General features: G+C 48.4%; 6 protein-coding genes across 6 annotated transcripts; 2 read left to right on the top strand and 4 right to left on the bottom strand.

Annotated features, from left to right (window-relative positions):
• Positions 1 to 468: 468 nt before the first annotated feature.
• F4817DRAFT_342862 (phosphatidylserine decarboxylase) lies at positions 469 to 2,719 on the bottom strand. The gene is made up of 2 exons (XM_049303957.1): positions 1,876 to 2,719; positions 469 to 1,812 (listed from the first exon to the last, which is right to left on the bottom strand). The coding sequence occupies exons 1-2, from the start codon at positions 2,268 to 2,270 to the stop codon at positions 600 to 602; spliced, it is 1,608 nt and encodes a 535-aa protein (XP_049157470.1). The 5' UTR covers positions 2,271 to 2,719; the 3' UTR covers positions 469 to 599.
• Positions 2,720 to 2,874: 155 nt separating this feature from the next.
• On the top strand, positions 2,875 to 6,297 carry F4817DRAFT_342861 (uncharacterized protein). The gene is made up of 2 exons (XM_049303956.1): positions 2,875 to 3,595; positions 3,658 to 6,297. The coding sequence occupies exons 1-2, from the start codon at positions 3,326 to 3,328 to the stop codon at positions 5,554 to 5,556; spliced, it is 2,169 nt and encodes a 722-aa protein (XP_049157469.1). The 5' UTR covers positions 2,875 to 3,325; the 3' UTR covers positions 5,557 to 6,297.
• On the bottom strand, positions 6,298 to 9,513 carry F4817DRAFT_342859 (V-type ATPase). Its single transcript, XM_049303955.1, has 7 exons — positions 9,285 to 9,513; positions 8,766 to 9,200; positions 8,604 to 8,643; positions 8,513 to 8,534; positions 8,312 to 8,445; positions 6,677 to 8,241; positions 6,298 to 6,579 (listed from the first exon to the last, which is right to left on the bottom strand). The coding sequence occupies exons 1-7, from the start codon at positions 9,318 to 9,320 to the stop codon at positions 6,523 to 6,525; spliced, it is 2,289 nt and encodes a 762-aa protein (XP_049157468.1). The 5' UTR covers positions 9,321 to 9,513; the 3' UTR covers positions 6,298 to 6,522.
• A 465-nt stretch (positions 9,514 to 9,978) lies between these two features.
• On the bottom strand, positions 9,979 to 12,654 carry F4817DRAFT_342857 (uncharacterized protein). Its single transcript, XM_049303954.1, has 7 exons — positions 11,939 to 12,654; positions 11,846 to 11,886; positions 11,619 to 11,789; positions 11,350 to 11,477; positions 10,872 to 11,292; positions 10,621 to 10,817; positions 9,979 to 10,542 (listed from the first exon to the last, which is right to left on the bottom strand). The coding sequence occupies exons 1-7, from the start codon at positions 12,134 to 12,136 to the stop codon at positions 10,241 to 10,243; spliced, it is 1,458 nt and encodes a 485-aa protein (XP_049157467.1). The 5' UTR covers positions 12,137 to 12,654; the 3' UTR covers positions 9,979 to 10,240.
• An 838-nt stretch (positions 12,655 to 13,492) lies between these two features.
• Positions 13,493 to 14,042, top strand: F4817DRAFT_342855 (uncharacterized protein; the record flags this gene model as incomplete). Its single annotated transcript, XM_049303953.1, has 1 exon — positions 13,493 to 14,042. A coding segment is annotated over exon 1 (263 nt), but the record flags the coding sequence as incomplete, so codon positions are not given.
• F4817DRAFT_342854 (heterokaryon incompatibility protein-domain-containing protein) lies at positions 14,043 to 17,273 on the bottom strand. Its single transcript, XM_049303952.1, has 4 exons — positions 16,953 to 17,273; positions 16,737 to 16,891; positions 14,856 to 16,660; positions 14,043 to 14,681 (listed from the first exon to the last, which is right to left on the bottom strand). The coding sequence occupies exons 1-4, from the start codon at positions 17,198 to 17,200 to the stop codon at positions 14,676 to 14,678; spliced, it is 2,214 nt and encodes a 737-aa protein (XP_049157465.1). The 5' UTR covers positions 17,201 to 17,273; the 3' UTR covers positions 14,043 to 14,675.
• Between the last annotated feature and the right edge of the window lie 117 nt (positions 17,274 to 17,390).

The following is a 17,390-nucleotide window of genomic DNA, read 5'->3' as shown; positions in this document are numbered from 1 at the left end:
TCGTCTGGCGGCTCCCGTCGCGGCGTCTAGAGGATGGAAATACGGGCAATGATGATCATCAGCAACAAACGGCTGGTTTAGCTTTGCGACACGATAATGTCAATCTTGATAGACTTTGGTTTTTTTGTGTGTATACGTGTGTATATGTGTGTGTGTGTGTGTGGTGTGTGGTGGGTTCTTCGTACCGAAAGGTCCAAAAGTCGCCACTGGTTAAGTAAAGGGGTACTTGATGGTGGTGAGAGTGCATGTGTTGTGATGAGATATTGATCAGAATCGGTTGGCGAGCAATAAATACCTTAGTCTTAATTAAGAACCCATCCCACCGCTTTGCCTTGTACGAGTAGGATAATGTTATTCATTTAAAGCCAACAGTGCCTCAGAGATCTCATAAGAATGAATGTTACCTAGTTGACTTCCTCGTATACGAGGCAGCACTATTCCACTTCTCACTTTTCATTTCGATTTTCATTCTTCATTCATTTTACTCATTTGTATTATCTAAATCAAGATAATATAGCGACTACTGCAGTAGATAGACTGGGTTAGGTAGTTGGTACATATATACATCGTCCATTTCTGCTCCTTTTCTTTCCACGCCGCTACTCCTCAACAAATCCCAACGCCTGGCCCATCTTGACTTTCTGCCCTTTCTCCACGGCCCATACGAACCCGCCCTTCGCACCGGGGTTCTCAGCAACAGGGGCCTCGAAGACGAGCACGATGGTGCTGCCGAGCTTGAAGCCGCCCATCTCGTCGCCGCGGCGCAGGGCGTAGCCGCCTAACACGCTGCTAGCCGCCGCATACGAGGCCTCAGAGAAGCCGGCGTACGGCTCGCCCCGCGCGGCGGCCTCTTCGGCGGCGCGGTCGGCTGCTGTATCGGTTAGGAGCGAGTTTGTTCGGAGCTCGCGATCGAAGTTGATGGTGATGGAGCCGACGTTAGTTGCGCCTACGGGCACGAAGCTAAAGAAGCCCCAGCGCCATCGGCCGAGGAGGACTACTCGCTCGTTTAGTGTGAATAAGCCGGGTAGTGTGCGTTGCAGGTATGGTGACACGGAGTATAGTTCCCCCGCGAAGTGTCGCCGTCGCTCTACTACCCAGTTCGCTGGCGAGTGGAATCGGTGGTAGTCACCTGGTGCTAGGTACACGACTACATAGTAGAGGGCTGTCCGGTTGTCCGGCGATAGGAGTGCGTACCAGGGTTTTTCCCCGAGCGCTAAGTCCGCTCGTACTTCGGAGACGGCACCGGGGCTGGACGGGGTGGCGGCTTGGTCCTCTAACTTCTTGCTGGAGCTTTCGTGGGACTTGTCCGGTCCGGAGAGGAGGTTAGGTAGAGTGTAAGAGATACCGTTCACCCGTGCGAATTCTTCATCTGACGAGACGAGCTCTTCGTCTCCGCGCGCTGGCGTTGGCGACTGGTCGGGGATCTCCTTTCCTTCACCAGACAAGCTGGGCGTAGGTGTGTGCTTACCTAGTAGCGCGTCGACGGTATATGTCATGCCTTTGACCTGCTCGATATCATTACCCTCGATCTTTCCGAACTGCAGCACACGCCCATCGGCAGGCGATAACAACGCATTCGGATTCGGGTCCAATGGCCGGACACCGGGCTTCAGCGTTCGGTAGAAGAAGGCCGAGAGGTTGGGGTATGTACGGAGATCTGGCTCGGATACTTCGTCCAAGTTGACGCCGAATATGAATGCGTACAATTTGAAACCGGGGATTCGTAGATGGTAGGGGATGGTGAGTTCGTTGAACTTGCCCCATAACCTCGACAATGCCTTCAAAGGCAAAATTGACATTACCTTCACTTGCCTAAGGAGAGCGGGTCAGCCACGAGGTTGACGAAAATAGGTGTTGTATATATCGAGCGCATACCACGGGCCATCCGGTCGTACTCGCGCTCGTTTCCTAGGGCGAATACCAGGTTCATCGCTATCTGAAGCCTCTTTTTCGAGCCTTTCCTTCTCGCGAGCTTGCGTTTTGTAGAACTGCACCAGCCCAAGAAAGCCAATTCCTAAGCCGACAGGTATAGGATACCATTTAACTTTCGTCTCTTTCAGCGCGCTTCGCAGTTTTGACCCGAAGCGCTGGCTATTTTGGTATTTCCGCGACGCATGATGAAAATATACCCTAGGCGAGGCTACGAGATGTTTCGTCGACCGTCCCGTCGCGGCAGTATACGTTTGTCGAAGCATGCATGGCGATATCGGGCGACTCAATGCGGGCGTATGCCCTCGGATAGACACCGAGCATAGACTTGCCATTGACATGTCTTATGTCTCTAAGATCTTATAATCGTCTCATTAAAGTTTCTGGGGGAGGGAAAAAAATACACGCTAATAAATGACTAGCTCTAAGTCGGTCCGTATATTGGGAAAGAAAAGCTACTATATGGAGACGATGACATTCGTTTGATGGTAGGCAAATTGTCACAATGAGGAAGAATTGAATCAAGTAAGACCCCGTACAAATACTAGGGTTTACTTCTATAGTTCTATTAGAACTGAAGTTGTAGTGTAATAATTGGAAATGTTGGAGATTTGAAGTTCGTTACTGGCCAAATGCAACACTGCCGACGGACTGGGAAGACCCTCAATGACGCAGGGCGGGTGGAGCTGAAGAGCTATCCCTTTTCAGCTTGGTTACAAGGCGGCGGCAGCTGGCAGAGTTAAATCTGTCGTTACCTTCGCTGCTTCGTAGCTGCTTGTATTCCGTAAGGTTTAGTGTTATTCGATGTGGAGTAATTACCTACCCAAGATATTGGGGTGTGTACTTTGTAAGCACGGTCCCTTTTAGCCTACTTAAGGTACCTACTAGAATGCTGTGGTCGTACAGTTAGGTAAGCAAATGACATGAACAGCTTGCATTGGCAGTCCCTCGTCTCATATGTAGTCCGTTGGTTGTTGCCGACGACGACAAGCCGTACCAACAGCACTTTCCCTACTTCATTTTTCAACTTTGACCTCTTTCCCTGTTTATTATTAAGTCTAAACTTAGTACTACTCCATTAATTTAATTAAATCTCTCCCGTTCTTTTTTCTAAACATACATCATAGTGCACGATCTTGCAAACATTACATACCACACAATACAACAAGCTACGTGTCTGTTGCGGGAAATCCGTAATGGTTTTTATTTTTTGTCTGCCTGATATGTTTTCATCCACTATCCTTTAAGTCTTGGACCTACGCGTAGCGAGGTGAATGCACAACTTTATTTAGGATTTACTTCCCGCCCTCGTACTCCCTTTTTTCGTGCCTGATTACTGTCGCCTAGAGCGGCGTTTACACCCCTCCGAGCCTTTCTCTAGCAGCCATAAATCACGATGGCGTCCGACTTAGCACCCCCAGCAAACTCTCCAGCCGACTCAAACTCTGAGACCTTTACCCTACAAATCCTATCGCCTTCTGTAGGCATACCGCAACCACTAGCGCTCCAGAAGCTTCCCATAGGTACCACTGTTAAACAGCTAAAGGAGCGCATCCGAGATGTTGTTAGCACTAAACCTGCTGACCAGGCGCAGCGTCTCATTCATAGAGGCCGTTTGTTGGCCCGTGATAACGAGACGATGACTGACATCTTCGGTCAGGAAGCGGTATGTGTCCAACTGTTAAATTCCGAGAGAGGGAAATTCGTCTGACAAATCTTTCGATATAGCTGCGCTCTACGGATCACCAGACGTTACATCTAGTGTTGCGGGATCTTTCTGACGGCCGACCAACGCCCACGCCAACTCCTCCAAACCAGAGCACTACTTTGGGTCAACCCTCGACTGGGGTGAACCCTCTTCCCCAGCACCAGCTGCATCCCAACACTAATCCTTTCCAACCCGAGCCTCAGGCGCGCACTGGAATCCCTCATTACCACGGCCTAGGCTTTGGTTCTCAAAGGCCTGTTCCTGGGATGCCGGCTGTAGGCCAACCAATGGTCCTTCCGCCTGGCCTTTCCCCGCAGCAGTATAACCAGTGGGTAAGAGCCCTGAATGCTCACGTAGGAGCTCGCGATCATAATCAACGAACGGCTACGCCAGGGGCGCAGGATATACCTACTGCCAGCGCAAGGGGAACACCAGGAATGAGTACACCTGGAAGGATAGCTTCACCGTTCCAGTCAGAGATGACGCGTACCACAATCAGTGAGAGAACCGATCCTAATGGATTACACTGGCGAATAACTTACAACGAAACATTTGCGAATCCGCTACAGCGACCAGGAAATGCTTGGGGTTCTCAAGCACGCTCTGTTCCGAATGGGAGCCAGCTTTACGACAATGAAGCACAGGATATTCTGCGAGCTGCGGATACTAACGCGGCAACTAGGGTCATGGCTGATGCCATGCGAAGGAATGCTAGCAGCTCTTCCCTAGCAAGTCTTGCAACCGGCCAAGCTCAGTATCCTATTCCGCCTGGGGTTACTACGCCGTTGATTCCATCTCGAGCGGGCAGCGCTACTGCTACACCAGATCCCTTTAGAGCAGCTGGTCAACCCAGAAGCCTACCTGTACACCAAATTCAGACGCATTCATCTCAAAACACACCAGAGGTGTATATCCTCTCTTCCCCTAGTGGACCTCGTGCCTTGTTGCTCAACGGCGGCTTAGAGACGTACTTCAGCTCTCCAGCTCGAACCGTAAATCCACCTATGAGTGTACCATTTGCGCAGAGACAGTATCCACTTACATTTGCCAATGCTTTCCATCCGCAATACACGGCGCCGGCACCAGCGCCAACCCAACCGCAAATGCCTCCAGCCGGACGAAGCCACATAGGCGACTACCGAGGACATAATGCTGCTCAACCACAGCAACATCAGGCTCAACCACAGCATGGCTTACCTCAGCCCCTTCAGATGCCACATATAGGACATGCTGTAGCTCGTGCAGACAACCCACAAATTCAGGCTATTAGAATAGCTCATTTATGGCCGCATGTCTGGTTGGTCGCTCGTATTGGCTTCTTCATCTGGTTGTTCTCATCGCCAAGATCTAGCTGGTCTCGGTTTTTTTTCATGATTGGCGCCGCAGTCATCATGTTTCTCGCCCGCACTGGCCTTTTGAATCAACTGTGGGTCCCTTTCCGCCAACGCTTGGAGAACTTGATACCTCCAGCCGACGGCCACCAGGACGCAGCAGTACAAGTAGACGCACGAGACAGGGACGTCCAGGGCGGAAATGGTGTTGTGGCGGATGGACAACAGCAAAGGGAACTACATCCGGCTGATACGGCAGCCAGGCTGGTGCAGCAGCGACGTCATGCGAATGCTAACTGGTTGATGGACCAAGTTAGGAGGTTAGAACGTGCTGGTATCCTATTTATTGCTAGTATCGCTCCAGGAGTTGCCGAGCGGCATATCGCGCAAGTTGAATCCGAGGCACGGGCTGAGCGTAGACGACGGGAGGAGGCCGAAGCTGCCGCTGCCGCTGCCGCTCAGCAATCTGAGAGACCAGATGATGCAGAACAGGGCGGAGATAGTGATACCACCACTGCCACCGCTAGTGAGGAGTTAGGAGGTAACGAGAGACCGCCTGCTGCGGAAGAGCCGCTCATTGACATATAAACTTACTGGCGGGCACCAGTAATACGATACTTCATCAAGAGGCGAGGCATGATAAGAGCTGCAGAAGTTTGCGAATATTTCATATTTCACAAGACGCAATCTATGTGTCTTGCAATAAAATGAAAAAGAAGTCGGTCAAAAATGGCATTGGAGGGACCTCAGCTCAAAGCCGAGGCCGTTTTGTAAAATCTTCGAATAGCGCGTTTTGTGTACAGCGTGTATGTACCTATGTATGTTTCTTTCTGGAGTTGGCGCTTGCGTGTGAGCGAGGGAAGCGTGTATCAATGAATAACAGCCTGATGAGGGTCGAGGGTTGGTTGTGCATTAAGAAACAGGCAAACAGTCAGAAAGGCAGGATATGACGTGAGCGATCATGTCGAATAAGACTTTTACTCCAGGACGGTTACTTCTTGTGTCTTTCAGGTCTGAGATCTATATTATTATGATAGATAGAATATGCCATGTGTGAAGCCCACCTCGTCTACGATCTCTCTTTAGGTTTAATTCCTATACCTCGTGGTTAGAGGGATGAAATTCTTGTTTAATAGTGTAGGTTCGGAAATAACACGCCAATAAAGTCGACTATATTCTCACTACTAAGTACCTAAGCAGTCAATCTACTCTACTCAACGCAGTCTATTCTAACTCAACCTACCCCCTTTCATGTTTTGCGTATCCATAGTAAGTCCCAACAGGAAAAGCGATAGAAAGAGTAAATCCTCTCGTAGGCAAATCAGCAACACGGTCATCAAAAAGTAAAAGTAACAATTCAATTGTATTGGTAACAGTACCCTAACCCTGCTCGTTTAGCTCAGCTTGCTCAGTTAGTTAGCCGATGGCATTAGCATGGCCACGGACTAGACATATCTCCTATTCTTTATGTACACACTACATTTATACCCGACGGCACCTCAAGAAAAAGTACTTTGTATAACATCGGATAAACTACAGCCCTCCTTTCCCGTTTTACTCGTCCATGACGGCGGCGAATTTGTCCATCATAGCCTGCTGGATGGCCTCGTACTGTAAATTAAGTTAGCATCGTACAACTCATTACGCATATGAAACTTCATCCCCGTCTCATAGGAACGAGCCCTTGTTTGTGAACTGGGTTACGTACCTTCTTACTAATAGCCTCCCGTCCCTCGCTTGGGAGCTCAAACTTGAGGCTTCGCAGCTGCGCCTGGAGGTCACTCGTAGCCTCACGAACCTTGGACCAGCTCTGGCCCTGTGCAACGGCCTTCTGCGCCTCGTCATGGAAGCCGACCATAAGCTTCATCATCCATTCCGTCTTCCAGATAGGGCAGAACTGGTCGTAATCCGAGTATCCGTTCTGCTGTAGGAAGTCCTCCTTTAGCAGTGTCGAAATGTCCAGCGTGATCTTGTCGGGGTCCGACAGCGCTGATTTACCGACCAGCTGCACCACCTGGTCCAGCTCCTCCGAGTCTGATAGAAGCTGCTTGATGCGGTCACGTAACCGCGGGAAGTCGGGATAGTCCTTCTCGTACCACTTGTCCAGCGTGTTTGTGTATTTGCTGTATGACAGCGACGTGTTGATGGACGGAAAGTGCTTCCGCTGCGCGAGTCTCTTGTCGAGACCCCAGAACACTTGGACGATACTGAGTGTCGAACTGGTAACGGGATCGGAGAAATCACCACCTGGAGGACTGACGGCACCGACGATGCTGATACTGCCCTCGCGCTCGGGGGAGCCTAGACAGCTCGTCCTTCCTGCACGCTCGTAGAAACTGGCTAGCTTAGCGGAAAGGTAAGCAGGGAAACCTTGGTCAGCAGGCATTTCACCGAGACGGCCGGAAATTTCACGCAGGGCTTCGGCCCATCGAGATGACGAGTCAGCCATCATAGCCACGTTCATGCCCTGGTCACGGAAGTACTCGGCGACAGTGATACCCGTGTAGATGGAAGCTTCTCGGGCGGCGACAGGCATGTTAGAGGTATTGGCGATCAGGGTTGTTCGCTTCATGATAGGCTCCTTGCGGCCCTCAACCTCGATAGAAAGCTCGGGGAAATCTTTCAAGACTTCAGCCATCTCGTTACCGCGCTCACCACATCCGACATACACGATGACGTCGCTGTTGGAAAATTTGGAGACGGACTGCGAAATGACAGTCTTGCCACAACCGAAAGCACCGGGAATAGCCACAGTACCGCCTTGTACACTAGGGAAAAGGGCGTCCAGAACTCGCTGGCCGACAATGAAGGGGCTGTTGGCGGAGAGCTTCTCGGTCGTGGGTCGTGGGACACGGACGGGCCAGGTGTGCATCATACCATACTCGGTCTTGGTGCCATTGAACTCGACCTCGAGGATCTTCTCGTCCACGGTATATTCACCCTTTCCGGCAATTCTGGTGATAGTTCCCCTTGCTCGTGGTGGAAGTAGGATCTTATGTACCTTAATGAAAGAGTTCTCAAAGACGGTTCCCCAGACGTCACCACCGGAGATGTGGTCGCCGACCTTCAAGGTAGGTGTAAACTCCCACTTCTTAGTTCGGTTGAGAGCAGGCGCAGAAATACCGCGAGGGATGTAGATGCTGTTAGACTGTTGGGCAATCTTCTCGAGAGGTCGTTGAATTCCATCGTAGATGTTGTGTAATAAGCCGGGACCGAGTTCGACGGAAAGAGGTTTACCGGTTCTTTGGACGGGGTCGCCCACAGTTATACCAGCTACGCTTTAATATTAGTTCTGCATCCTCTTGCTTGGCATTGGTATGCGAGATGCTTGAGTGGCACGCACCGGTCTCTTCATATACTTGGATGGTGGCTTGGTCACCATTGATTCGAATGACTTCACCGACTAAGTTATCGTGACCGACTCTTACGAGCTCGTACATGGCAACTCCGATCATGTCTTCGGCCACCACGACGGGTCTGGTTAGATAATATGTCAGCTTTGTGATCGGAGGCTATAAGTAGACATGGTGCATCGTTTACGAACCCGGATACGGAGTAAATCTTGCCTGCACGTATACATAAGTGATCAGCTCATCAGACGAGTAACAACGTATATAAACAGTAGAGCTACATACCACTATTAAGCGCTTCTTCGCCATTTGTGGCATTCGCTGACTATATGCACGAGAGACATTAGATATCTAAGTCGCAAAGGGATAGGACAAGTTAAGTTAAGCTGCTTGCTTTGTTGCAAGTTTTACTGCAGATTGGAGGTGGCGGGAGATAGCTAAGCTTACCGGAGCCATCTTGGGAGTCTCTTTCGGTGTAGGAAGCGGCTCTGTAGCTGGAGAGACAGGAGAGATAGATATTGTAGGAGCTAGTAAGGGCGAAGCTGGGGGTGACGAGACCGGCGTCGATGTGGTGGGTGTTGAAGTTGAAGTTGAAGTTGAAGTTGAAGTTGTGATGATGTTAGGAGTAGCAGTGGCAGTGGTGGCTATGGCGTTAGTGCTAGTGGTAGCTGGTGATAGCAGCGGGCTGGGTGGTAGTGGTTGGTTAGCAGCTTCAGCTGTTAGACCTGTGGCTTTAGCGGCTCTAGCGGCTCTGGCGGGGCTGTTAGAGCTGCCAGGTGACGCAGATTGCGCAGGGCTCGAGGTAGGTGTGACCGGCCGACTTGAACCCGAACTTGTACTTTGGCCGTGGTTTCCCCGCCGTTCGATCAGCTCCACTAAAGACTTTGAGCAACAATCCAGTGTCAGTAACGCGATTGCTCCATTGAGTAACGCCTAAGGGGGCTTCGTGCATATGTATATACATACAGGCCGGGCCCGCAGCGTCGGTCGGAGGCCGAGCATGCAAACGCGTTATGCGGTGTAAACCGTCTAAACTTTCTAGGTGAGGAGTTGTCTTTGACGAGGTCAATGGTAGTCGGATCTGGAATATTGTTGTAAACTCGACAAGGTTGCTTATGCCTTACTTATTATATGCGTACGTTGTATCCGGGAGATGTATTTGATTACAAGTAATTACAATCGACATGAAGGAAGCCACAAGTATAAGTACAAGAGGTAACCACCACCTGGGCAACCTCTTGACCGAAATCCCCCCGCTTTTAGAATTATACCTTGCACCGATAAACAGATATCGCCTACTATGTTTCATCAATCTTGGCTGGATTCAAGTTAGGTTTTCAGTGCAACATTCAATATAACCAGTCCAAGTCGGGACCGTCTTAGTTTAAGAGAAACAGAACATGGTAATTATTTTAATATAACCAGACTCTGATTTCTTAAATCCCAAACGCCTCTAACCGTAGGCCCCAGAAACTATGACTATGGCCTTTACTATAATTAAAAGATACGTCTAAGAGCTAAGCGTAATTTCTAATTTATTCGGTCATCAGAAACCCGTTCCTAGTATTCGATATGAGCATTTTATATGATAAAAGAGCACTACTTTACTCTTCGAATAAAAAGTGAATATTTGTCTCTAAAACGTCGACTAATAAGATGAAAATTATCAACATGTTCAGTAGCCAATATCTCAATGGCGACATATCATAGCTTATACAAACTTCGCTGAGACATATCAACGATGGACTTGAGTATGTAGATATATACAATTCTTTCAATTTCTTATTAATCTCACACTTCCCACCTACCTAATATCCTACAACCAATACAACAGAGCGGCGTTATCATAATACTCGTTACACTATAATACAACCCAACAAATACCCTCCCTCCCATTCCCCAGTTTCCTTACCTCTCCCAAACTAAAGATGGACCTGATCAAGCTTATCCGAAATCCCATTCTTACCATTGACACCATTGACACCATCCACCCGATCCGGAATAACATCCCACGCCTCATCCTCGCCGGCACCGCGTACCCAATGTGGTTCTGTCTGGAACGAGTCGACGACGAGGTGACCAATCTTCGTCCACATGTCCCCCTTGATCCTAATCCATGGCTTATCCTCGTACTTCTCGCTTAGAGTCTGGCCGATGCTGACGGCGCGGAAGAGCTTGATGCCGTGGCCGTCTTCTTCTAGGGTGTGCATTAGGGGGAGTTGTTCTATTATATCAGAGTTTAGTTAGTTAGTTTACACTCAGTCGGAACGTGCTTCAAAAGTCATGTATTGTAAATGCGTACCATTTGCTGGAGTCAGTTTTCCAGCCCGTGGGACGTATGCGGCGATATTTTCGAGGTCAAGGGGTGGACAGCCTCTAGCTGCGTACTGGACGAGGTCGAGTCGTATTTTCCATTCGAGGAGTCTCACTTTACTTTCGATTGGGATCCAGTCCAGGCCATTCAAGATGATATATATGGGGTTGATATTGATGTGGTGCCTATTTGCCGTGAGTAAGCCACATAAGGTATGAAGGGTGGGTAAGAAGACATACATAATGAAGAAGTCGAACTTGGGCTCCTTGCCCGGATGGAAAGCCGCGGAAGCACCTTCGTATACGGCTATGTGATACATCTCGGCATTCCTCTCGTCTAGCTCTTCCGGCTTGACCTTCACCCTACTCGCTAGCTCGACAATCTCGTCCCATGCTTTACCAAAGACGCCCTTACTAATTTTGGTTGGCTCATCTGTGCCATGGATGGAACTGGATAGCTTTTCGTTCGCCCTGACTTCCCTTAATAGGCTCTCGATGCTGGGCATGGGCTCTGTATTTGATTTGGCAGCCTCTTCGGTCGTATATAGGAACTTCCTTAGGTCATCTTTGTGGACGGCTGCTTGGGCCAGGGCCATGGCGACTATCGCAGGTTGTTTCCACTCGACGCCGTACATTAGCTGGATTATAGGGTGAAGGAACCCTAATTTAAGTATCAGCATGTGATATCAGCTAAAATTATGTCCTTTACAGGGCTTACCAGCGACCATTCGAAGCAGCATGTCTTCACTTCTCTCATCGCCCTTGAACATGTGTTCACTAAGTGTCTTCTCCCAGCCTAGCTTGTCGACCTCATTTTGAAAAAAGGCCAAGAACTCGTTGTAATATCTTCAACTACGGTGTTAGCTAATATGTTGGTAATAGTTTAGAGATAACTAGAAAGCCAGTTTCTGGCTTCCCAACTTTGACAATAGCTGCCAGGAGTCCGGATAAATAAAAGAACGTTGTCCATCCTCAAGTTCGACTTACCCGCCTTTACCAAGATACTTCTTAGCTTTCTCCCAGTCTCCGAGCTCTTCGACGACATTCTCACGGATCTTCTTAGCTGGCCTTTGGTACGTCTTATTGACATCGTAGCCTTTCTTCAGAAGCTCGGGCGAGGCGCCTGTGCCGTATAGGGCTAGGATTTGATGACTTATACTGAGGAATAGGTCAACGCTTCCGTCTAAGTCACGAAATATACGATGGGGGTTTACTGATTATGGTAGCCCATATCGTTGAAGTACACATGATGTTTCTAAGCCTTGGATTAGAGCCGTGTTTCTTTTTATGATTAGAGCTCGACCTACCTCGAGGTCCTCCTGCAACAGTTCACTAGCCTTCTTCGCCGAGGCTTCATCCTGTTGGATCTTCCATAGCCCAGTATTGTCGGGCGTGATTTGGATAATATGTGCCGTTGCCATATTTACTAAATTCCTATATGTTGAAAGCTTGGTGAATTTTATACTGCCTCGAGCAACTCGCAGAGGAAAAATAGAAAAGCCCATGGGTTTTTCACTTTATATATCTTATACCTTGAACCCATGCCAAGCCCCGCCCACCACAACTCGGCCTTTTATATGGTGACAAATCTTATAAATAATAGGCAGCTGGTTGGATAGAAGTTGCGGAGAAGTGGTTTGCTTGTACGAGATGGTGTATGTGCAATGGTGACGAAGTCACGATAAATCCGGGGCATCCAGCATGGATGGGCAATAGCCCCGTCTTGGCTTCACGGCCTCGTGGTTTCATTTCCACTTATAATCTTGGAGATTGAGACAATACAATGGCTTGATAACTAAGACAACGCGAATTGAGCGAGCGCAAAGGTCAACTGCTTATAAACCGTGCATTAACTCAGCAGCTTTCGGCTTCCGCATAGCAGGCGAGCTGGTCCTGAATCGGAAGTTAGGCCTTACCTATCCGGGATTAGGCATGCAGCTATTCCCGAAAGTCATTCATACATGTGACATCATCCGCATGATTTTGTAACGTTATGCAGTATCCTAATTTTACATATTGGAACTTTTGTCACCTCTCATAGGAACTTTTGGTTTAAGAGGGTTTAAATAAAGACGAGCACGAGCTTAAGGTAACGAAGCTAGATACTAGGGTTATGCGTGTGGGCGAATTTATAAGCATAACTATAGACCGCCAATGTAAGACGCGGACACGATGGTAACATCTCTCTACTTACAGACATTAATATTATGACTCATATCTTGGTACGAGATGTGTCTAAATGATTAAGTATGAATTACAAGCTCATATGTTAAATAGTATGTTTCAACTGTCTGATCGAGATTCTATGATATCCAGGGGGGCGGTATATCCTCTTGTATTCCTATTATTAAATCTATAATACCACGGTGCCATTGTGCTTTAAGAGATTGTATTCGTGTCTGTTGTGGATGAGTTGGAGATGTTTACATATCCTACAATTCTATTACCATTGGTTGGATTGTTCTATATCCATAGGAATATAGTTCCCTAAATAATACAAATCTACTTATATATATTCAGCCTTTGTAACGAGGGAAATAATAGAATTATGTATCCTCCATGGCGGTAGAAGAGGGCAAAGAACGATATAAGGAAGGGTTGTCCATTCTCATAGTATTTTATATAACTCCCATATTGCTGTAAACACAGGTATCCGTGCAACTATTCATGAGTAAACACAACAAACGTAAATGCACCAAGAGTGCGCAAAGCAGACATGGCAGCAGCAAGGACCAAAGCCGTTGCGTTGCCCTGTTACTAGCTGCACAGTTAATTCCCTACCAGCAACCCGTCACCACCTAGGACGATAATTGTCCTAGCAACAAAGGCCATACATACACGTCGTTGCCAATCAACATCAGTGATATTTACCTGTGCCATCTAAAAGCAGTGGTGTTTTTGGAATTCCGTATTATAATATAACACCACTTGCTACGTTGTCACGCTTCTTGCCATATTTTCTCTCATCGGCGATACCAAGCTAATTAGAGAACCTCTTCCCACCTCCCAATTACTTTTCTATTCCCGGTAGCCTACCATGTGTAAACAATACCACTACCACTCCAAGTGCCCCACGACCAACTGCGAGTCTATCCTCGGCTATAAGAAGCGCAACCGGTACTGTCCCGAAGCTCTCAAAGCTAGGCGCCTCGGACGCTGCTCAACAGGCATCCAAAACGCGGGCGAATTCCGCATCGTGGACTCGACAGCGTGTTGCGACGCCTGCAAGCAGCAAGCCAAGATAACCCGCCAGCGCGAACAGCAGAACGAGCAGCAGGTCCCGGACCAGAGCAACAGTGACTAGGAGAACAACACTGGTATCGGGATCTGGTCTAGCTTCGGCTTCGTCGCAATGCCTAAGGCTAAGCCCAAACCCCCGTCCCAACCTCTCATCCCAGCCCAGTCCAAACCCCTACCAAAAAGCAAGGCCAAGACCAAGAACAGCAACAAAGACCTATTCGACACGGTCTTCAAAACCGCCCTAGCAGACATGGAAACCGCCTTCAACAACGCGAACTCGGACACCGCCACCACCAAACCAGGCACCAGCGACACCAACGAGGAAGCATAGGACGCACCTCGCGAAGTCCTCGTCCCCCAAACCCCGGAGAAGAAGACGTCAACCACCACCAGCACCACCAAGCGCGGCCGAAAGCGTTACGTCAAGCCCCAAGACCACGACCAGGATCACCCTCCCGTCGACGACGCCGAGCGCTATCCCTACGGCTTCAGCCCAACGCCGACCGAGGGCAAGTACGTCCACGAGTATAAGCGCGAAGACGAGTCCGACGAAGATGGTCATCTTGATGAATGAACGAAACATACGCGCACGAGGGACGTCTAGGTTACTTACTTGTCTGCTTTGAGCTTGTCGCGACGGTATGTCATCGACCGACTCCACGGCCACCGAGTAAGTAAGTAGAAAGCAGAAGCGCATCATAGCCTTTTTGGGTACATCGCTAACGAAGCACCACAAAGGGAACGAGCAGACTATGAATTACTTGATGTGGCATGGATGAATATTGCGTGGGCCCTGATCTTCGTCTAGGCCTATCAGACAGTGGATTTCTTAGTAGTGGTAGACTATGTATTGTTATAATAGGGGAATAGGAGTAGGGGATGTTTAATATAGGCAAGTCTTGTTCACCCCCACCCACCGTCCCCCTTCCATGTTGTGAGTAGTGTTGCTTCCTAGTAAACTAACTAGATGAGGGTTATTCTTACTTTATCCTTATCCGTAGCCCCCCGCACATGTTCAGTTATATTGGGTTCGGCCTCTGTATCGATCCAGCACATGCCAGTGCGTCTATAACAATCCGGTTCCTCTTCACAAAGACGTACCAGTAAGCCCCATAGCCTATTTTCTTCGTGTTGGCCAATGACAAGTATAATATAAGCCTGATGCCAATAATCGTCGGTTTCTGTACAGTCTGTGTGTAGAGATTTCGGGCGAAACCCCAATCTTGGGTTTGTTGGTGTTGTGAACCTTGTTCTACTCTGCTTGCCGCTATTTGCTGCAATGTCAGGTTCGATCTTGTAAAGGAGACATCGTAGTTTTAAGTAAGATATCCTATGGCTACTAGCAGCACCTTGCTTGGCGACCGTATGCCCATCATGGGCCTCGTCAACATTGATTAGGACACGGTCATGAGGTTGTGGGATAGCGTAAAAATAAACGTCTCTGTTGAAGCTGGCCCAGCTCCACGAAGGACCGCAGTCATACGAGGGGGGCGTATCGGATATCCTAATCTGCCAAAGAAGCATCCAAGGAAGCTGTGAGCGCCATAGGCCTGCGACGTAAATATCCATATCTTTAAGAGCCTCCTGAACTCGAGATGCAACCCCGAAGATTGCTACTAGCCTGTCGGTTTTATATGTCAACTCGAGACTTGAATACCGAGAGATTATGTTATTCCAGTCCAGGAATATGTTGCGTCTCAGGCGCTCGATCTTCTCGTCTATGGTGGCCCCTTCAAGATGTGCCAATGTCCTATCAAATCTAGATATGTTGCTATACGTAGAATAGGATGACTCCTGGGGATAGCTAATAAAATTACCCGGGAACGGGTCATGCCTCGTTTCACAAAATCTCAACTTACGCATTTCTGACAACGTAAGATCTAGACTTGTTATATTTAGAGCTAAGGGAGCAGCGCCCTTGCTATACTCTATGTGAGATTCGAAAATGAAAGGAAATGTTTCGCATGCAGTTGTTTGGTTGCATTCCCAAAACAGTTGATCTTTGGCGCAATGGATTTGTCGCGGTGCTAATATGCGTTCTTGAAAAACCCAGGCTCGCTTGTTTAGTGGCGCTTCCTCGATACTCCTATGCCATGAATGATCGGAAACGATGAGGTATTTCTTTGGGATTGGGTTCTCTTCTTCTCCCCCTAGGCGTAGTGAAATCTCTAAAGGAGAAACTATAGTAGGATCCCGGGGGTAGAAACAGCCTTCGGTTGGTCCTTGAGCTGCCGTCGCTGCGATATTACACTTCGAATGTCGGTATACGTCGACCATCGCTTTGCTTTCATGTATCCAGTCATCCTCAGAGCCTTGGATGATACATAGCGAATCAATCCATATGTAGTCGCTACGAAGAAACCGCGATAGACGGACAGCGTCCTGGAATGTTTTGGGAAGTTCTATGTATGAGAATCCATTCTTTATGCGATATTCATAAGTCTCGCTCGTGAGCTTCAGCATCTCAAAAGCGATAAAACCCCAAGAGTGACTAAGTGTCATGTAACCCCCTTTGGGCGGCTTGTCTTGCGTTAAGTGAAGTTGTACATTGAAGGAGCTGAGATCCCTATCGAGATATCCGGTAGGAAAATGGCCGATATATAAAAGCCTCGTCGGATACCATGAAGCGGAGTGGAGGATCTTGCATCTGCTATGGTTCTTTATGCAGTTCTTTATCCAAGCATCACATAGTTCCCATGCCGTTTGGCTCTCCGTTGATTTCGGGGGCGTATAATTTAGGTCGTGGTATGCTCCTATAGAATCTAACTCGTCAAGTACCCTCTGTCGGCCTACTAAGACAGAGAGTCGGGTAATATGTTAGTTATACCGTCGATTATACACTTGGGTCGACTCAAGATAGCTTACGCGAAGTGCCTGGGTAAGAAATGGTTTCGGACAGTTGTCCGTACATAGCCGAATAGCAAGTCGTCGAGGTGGATTTTAAAAACATCATAATTGAGGCCCTCCCTTTGTAGTATGCGCCGAGCGCCGCCTTATGCCAATGTTCGTCCTCGGGGTCTCTATATGATTTTAAGCTTTTAATCAAGCGTGGCCATCTTGCGTTGATAGAACCATTCTTACGTGTTATCATGTCTCAATACAATGCAGAGCTGGCAACCGGATCGGGCTGATTTGTGTATATCATGATAATCCATAGAGTGCACCCATCCGCAAATATTAAGCTGGTCAAAGTTCAAATCAAGATTAGAAAGGAACTCGTTGCAATAACCGCAAAGTTTTGGCCCGAATCTGCTTGCAGAGACGTTTTCTTTCTGACTACTTCGTGACGAACTAGACATTGTGTCTACTGACTTTCCCCAAGATCGCATAAACTTAACAAACGCCAGAGATGCTCTAGAGAAGGCTTTAAGGGCTTAAGTAAGGAGTGTTAAGATGATGTCTAAATTCCTGATCAAGGGGAAACCCGTCACTATATGAGACCTTTATAGGCGCCGTGCGGCTACATACTACGTGAAATGCTACGCTGCAGGGGCTTGGTAGCCCTGTACCTGTTCGATA

The sequence above is a fragment of the Daldinia loculata genome (assembly GCF_022478755.1).
Source record: "Daldinia loculata strain CBS 113971 unplaced genomic scaffold F4817scaffold_37, whole genome shotgun sequence".
In the NCBI taxonomy this organism is placed as follows: domain Eukaryota; kingdom Fungi; phylum Ascomycota; class Sordariomycetes; order Xylariales; family Hypoxylaceae; genus Daldinia; species Daldinia loculata.
This window is presented reverse-complemented; position numbering and strand designations above follow the sequence as displayed.

Coding starts and splice junctions, on each gene's coding strand:
- F4817DRAFT_342862 (XM_049303957.1), bottom strand. CDS start 2,270: ATGTCAATGGCAAGTCTATGCTCGGTGTCTATCCGAGGGCATACGCCC. Junction 1,813..1,875: donor GTACGACCGGATGGCCCGTG/GTATGCGCTCGA, acceptor CGCTCTCCTTAG/GCAAGTGAAGGTAATGTCAA.
- F4817DRAFT_342861 (XM_049303956.1), top strand. CDS start 3,326: ATGGCGTCCGACTTAGCACCCCCAGCAAACTCTCCAGCCGACTCAAAC. Junction 3,596..3,657: donor ACATCTTCGGTCAGGAAGCG/GTATGTGTCCAA, acceptor CTTTCGATATAG/CTGCGCTCTACGGATCACCA.
- F4817DRAFT_342859 (XM_049303955.1), bottom strand. CDS start 9,320: ATGCTCGGCCTCCGACCGACGCTGCGGGCCCGGCCT. Junction 9,201..9,284: donor CGACGCTGCGGGCCCGGCCT/GTATGTATATAC, acceptor TGTTGCTCAAAG/TCTTTAGTGGAGCTGATCGA. Junction 8,446..8,512: donor AAGATTTACTCCGTATCCGG/GTTCGTAAACGA, acceptor TTATCTAACCAG/ACCCGTCGTGGTGGCCGAAG.
- F4817DRAFT_342857 (XM_049303954.1), bottom strand. CDS start 12,136: ATGGGCTTTTCTATTTTTCCTCTGCGAGTTGCTCGAGGCAGTATAAAA. Junction 11,293..11,349: donor GCTGCTTCGAATGGTCGCTG/GTAAGCCCTGTA, acceptor TACTTAAATTAG/GGTTCCTTCACCCTATAATC. Junction 10,543..10,620: donor AAAACTGACTCCAGCAAATG/GTACGCATTTAC, acceptor CTGATATAATAG/AACAACTCCCCCTAATGCAC.
- F4817DRAFT_342854 (XM_049303952.1), bottom strand. CDS start 17,200: ATGCGATCTTGGGGAAAGTCAGTAGACACAATGTCTAGTTCGTCACGA. Junction 16,892..16,952: donor GTATTGAGACATGATAACAC/GTAAGAATGGTT, acceptor AAAATCATATAG/AGACCCCGAGGACGAACATT. Junction 16,661..16,736: donor TTCTTACCCAGGCACTTCGC/GTAAGCTATCTT, acceptor CTGTCTTAGTAG/GCCGACAGAGGGTACTTGAC.